Source organism: Nicotiana sylvestris, chromosome 8 (assembly GCF_000393655.2).
Source record: "Nicotiana sylvestris chromosome 8, ASM39365v2, whole genome shotgun sequence".
Taxonomy (NCBI): Eukaryota; Viridiplantae; Streptophyta; class Magnoliopsida; order Solanales; family Solanaceae; genus Nicotiana; species Nicotiana sylvestris.
This window is the reverse complement of record NC_091064.1, coordinates 208,333,116-208,337,716: the sequence shown is the minus strand read 5'-3', so window position 1 is coordinate 208,337,716 and position 4,601 is coordinate 208,333,116. Positions and strand designations below refer to the sequence as shown.

The window sequence follows — 4,601 nt, the reverse complement described above, 5'->3', positions numbered from 1 at the left end:
CTCTAATACGTAATATTTTACTTATATGTATATTGTAATTTTTTGACAAAAGATAGTCAATTTGACTACACTTAAGACCTGTTTGGCTATAGATTTTGCCAAAATATATTTGATTTTTTTTTGGCAAATACATGTTTGGCCATGATTTTATCTGCATTTTGGAAAATCCCCAAAATTCAAAGCCCAAATCCCAAATTTTGGCCCAAAATATCACTATAACATTTTTAAAAGATTACCCAAATTTTTGTATTTTATAAAAGACCCCACAATTTATTAATTGTAACAATGATGCTTTGTCTTCTCGGTTATCTTTAGTTCATTATAAAAATGATAATTTTGTACTAAATTTATTTATGTTCAAGATTATGATTTGCTAAAATATAATGAATGTTATTGATAAAGGTTATATTGGGTATTTGTGATAGTTTTTAGAATTTGTGATTATAAGTCATGTTTTTCTAAAAAAAAAGTAAAATATATTTTGAAAACTTATATCCAAACACATTTTCATCTTCAAACCAAACTTCACATAAATCATATTTTTCAAAATAAGTTTGGAAATCTATGGCCCAGCGCTAGCGTAGGACCATTGTGGCTTTGCCCCTCCTGCCTACAAACCTGAAAATTGTTGGAGTGTCTCAAACTATAATATTGAATAAGTGAAATTAAATTATTGTAATAATGTTGATTAAATAAAAAAATAGTTATCAAACGAATATCATAATGTATTTTTCCAACTTGGATGTTAAATTAATTGATTATTTTTTGTGTGTAATCTAAAAAATTAAAAAAAAGAAAAGAAATAAAATGGGAATTAAGACATTGAAAAATTAGGTCAGTGCCGGCGGGTAATTGGGAGCAAGCAGTAGTCACGGCATGTGAAAGAGCAACACGACCCACGCTTTGTTTAAAGTCATTGCCCCAAAAATATTAAACAAAAAAAAATTAAAAAACATTAAGTAATTAATTAGAATTTTTTTATATAAATACTGAGGATAGTGAGAGGGAAAGTAAGCAAAGCGCGCTTTGCGGAATTTGTGAGTGAGTAGAGAGAGAAAGTAAATACCCACCAAATTAAACCAGAAACGCTTCTTTTTAGAGAGAGAAAGTGGATTTTGTAGAGAGACAAAGATCATAGAAATACAAGGTAATACCACAAATTCAAATACACTGAGAAGAAAGAGAGAACGAAGAAGAAGAAGAAAAAGACTTGTTCAGAGTTGAGTAGTCGTGGTCTAAACGGGATTTTTGGAGTTGTTTTTGGGTCCGTTGTGGTTCAGATTTATCAGAGATTTATATCAAAACGGGGTTTTATAAACTGAACCCCGTCTTCAACTCTATCACTGTGATTTTGTAATAGTTTTTCTCAGTTTGAGGAAATTAATTGAAGAAAAGGAGAAATATGGAGTGGCCTGCTTATTTAGATGAATATGAAAAGCTTGTTTTCCGTATGACTACTCCAAGGTCAGTTAAATTTTGTGTTACTCTCTCTGTTTTTCCTTTTTTGTGTTTTTGAAATGATTTTTCTTAATATTCAACTTAACAGTAAGATTTGTCATCTAATTATGATTTGAGAAGAATAATCAGTGTTTTTAAGTGAAGATTATGTATACTTCATACCTTAGTCCATTGTTAATTTTGATATTTCTTCCTCTACACGTTAGTCTTGACTCTTCCTCTTTCCAGAAGTTTTCACTTCTCCGATTGACTTTTCCTTATGACTGAGTTATTTTTGTTAATTTTCAACTTTTCAAATTTCAAAAAATATTCCGAATTAGTGGCCATTTCTGAATAGTCTCTATCACTGGTGTTTTACAGGGTCATGATCGACAATGCTGGTTGTTCAAATTCTACTCGCGTTATGGTATGTCACCTTCTTCCAATTTGCTGGAATATTTTCAATTTTTTTGACTTAGTGTTTATTAGTATAAAATCATTTTTGCTTATTTTAATTAGTCCAATTTTTTGGGGGATTTTAACAGATTGATAGTGCGAGAAAACATGGAATACTTCTGGAAGCGGTACAAGTTCTTACGGATCTGAACCTTTCAATAAAAAAAGCTTACATCTCGTCAGACGGTCGGTGGTTTATGGACGGTGAGCGCAATTTATGGAAACCCACCCCTTTTTGCTAAAGTTCGCCTTTTGCTAAAGTGCGCACCTCATCACTGCGCACGTTAAGCAGATCTTTTATTCCGTAGTGTAGGAATAAATATCAAGGCGTACGTTAGCTGCTTGCTTATTTCTCCTCTAGTATCAACTTTTTTACCTTTGAATATTTGTGAGTACTAATTTGTGCCGTTTCAACTCGTTTTTAATGTACAGTGTTTCACGTTACTGATTTGGATGGAAACAAATTAACGGACGAGAGTGTCATCAGTTACATTGAACAGGTATTTAATTTACTTAAATGTCAAAAATAATTGCATTTTATTTGTGCGTAATTTAGATTTACATTTTTGTACTAATTTTGAACCCTTTTTATGTTCTTGAACAGTCATTAGGGACTATTCATTTTGCAAGTGCAAAGTGCTTTGATGGTTTGACAGCACTGGAATTAACTGGGACGGATCGAATCGGCCTATTATCGGAGGTTTTTGCAGTACTCTCAGAATTACAGTGCAATATAGTTGAAGCTAATGTGTGGACTCACAATGGTCGAATTGCATCCCTAATTTATGTAAAGGAAGGGGATTCAGGGTCCCCGATTGAGGACTCTCAGAAGATAGACACGATTGAAGCTCGTTTAAGGAATGTGCTCAAGGGAGATAATGACATTCGTAGTGCTAAAACATCAGTGTCTATGGCTGTCACTCATACTGAAAGGAGGCTTCACCAGATGATGTTTGCAGATCGCGACTATGAAAGGAAGCCGGTTATTAGGACTAACGATAACCCTATTGTATCAGTATTGAATTGCTTGGAAAAGGGTTATTCCGTGATAAATGTTCAGTGCAAGGATCGACCTAATCTTCTGTTTGATGTGGTTTGCACCTTGACAGACATGCAATATGTTGTGTTCCATGCCACAGTTAATACAGCAGGGGACAGAGCATACTTGGTATATATTCCTTCACCTACTTTTCATTGCTTTTTTCATTGAGTATTCTTTATTGATATTTACAGGAATGTACAAATTTGCTTAACTTCTGTTACAATCTTGTCTCAGGAATTCTTCATTAGGCATACAGATGGAAGTCCGATTAGTTCAGAAGCAGAAAAGCAACGCGTGATTTTATGTCTACGAGCTGCAATAGAGCGAAGAGCATCTGAGGTATATTGCTTATGCTCTAATTGCTTCCTTAAAGAACATTGGCTTGTACTATAGTATTTCATTTCTTCTAATTTGAAATACTTGTATTTGGATTACAGGGAGTGAGGCTAGAGTTATGCACCGGAGATAAGCAAGGTCTATTGGCTGAAGTAACGCGAACTTTCCGAGAAAATGGTTTAAATGTGACAAGGGCAGAGATATCCACAACAAGTGATAATACAGCTCTAAATGTGTTCTATGTAACAGATGCTAATGGAAATCCAGCAGATCCAAAGATCATTGATTCTGTTAGGCAGAAAATTGGATTGAGTGACTTGAAAGTGAAGGAATTGCCATTGATCTATCATCAAAAGGCAGATGAGAGGGAAGAGCCCACAGTAGGGGCAGGTGGGACAATGTTGCTTTCACTTGGTAGCATTGTAAGGAAGAATCTATACAATTTGGGATTGATCAAGTCATATTCTTGAAGGTCAGCACAAAATTATTACCAATTAGATTTGTCCCAATCTTTGGTGTTGGGCATGTGTACATAGCTTAAAGATTACTGAAAATGAAAGGGGATTTGGTAATAGTAGTTGTTATAGTTGAGCTTGGTTGGCTGAAAGGATAGACACATACAAGAAGTTGATGTTATTTTGGGGGTCCAGGTTAGAATTTTAAACAGAGAAAAATGGGAAAGAGAAGAAAGGATGTTAGTTGGTTGGCTTGTGGTTATAAAATTTGTTTGGTGGAAGATTAGAGGCAAAGGCAGGCTGGCAAGCAATGATACAAAAGAAGATGATAGGGTTGTAGACAGAGAAATTTGGTTTTAGAATAGTACACATTTGTACATAGTCGTTATTATTATAATGTTAGCTTCTAATGTTTGACTTAGTTGTTTATACTTACGATGCCCTTTTTCTTGGTGTTGTCCATTTGGGACTGCAAACAAGAATCTAGTCTTTGTAAATATTATAGATTATTTGGTTTTTTTCAGGTCCTACAAATTGCTGGATTTCTTTTTCTCGTTTTGATTTACTGTGCATGTATTGTTGACCACGAAACATTGACTTTGGTTTTTTTGCAATCCGCGTTGCCACGCTGTTGCCTGTGGTGAAGACATTTGAAATTTGGTCCGAAGAAATAATGTTTAAATTCCATAATGGACAGTTATTATCAATTAAAAAGTAATTTAGGTGATAATATTACAATCAGTAAAAGCTGGTAATTTAGAAAACGTGGAGAAGTAATTTTTTTTTTCCTTCTACGGACGAACTCTTTACAACATGGAAAATATTACTCTTTACGACGGAAAAATTTACTCATTGAAATTATTTATACTGTCGAT

At 33.9% G+C, this 4,601-nt stretch overlaps 1 protein-coding gene across 1 annotated transcript; it reads left to right on the top strand.

Annotated features, from left to right (window-relative positions):
• Positions 1-1,012: 1,012 nt before the first annotated feature.
• On the top strand, positions 1,013-4,260 carry LOC104218369 (ACT domain-containing protein ACR8). The gene is made up of 7 exons (XM_009768846.2): positions 1,013-1,464; positions 1,819-1,864; positions 1,983-2,097; positions 2,326-2,393; positions 2,498-3,061; positions 3,170-3,274; positions 3,373-4,260. Exons 1-7 carry the CDS (start codon positions 1,403-1,405, stop codon positions 3,739-3,741), a joined length of 1,329 nt encoding a protein of 442 aa, XP_009767148.1. The 5' UTR covers positions 1,013-1,402; the 3' UTR covers positions 3,742-4,260.
• The last annotated feature ends 341 nt before the right edge of the window (positions 4,261-4,601 follow it).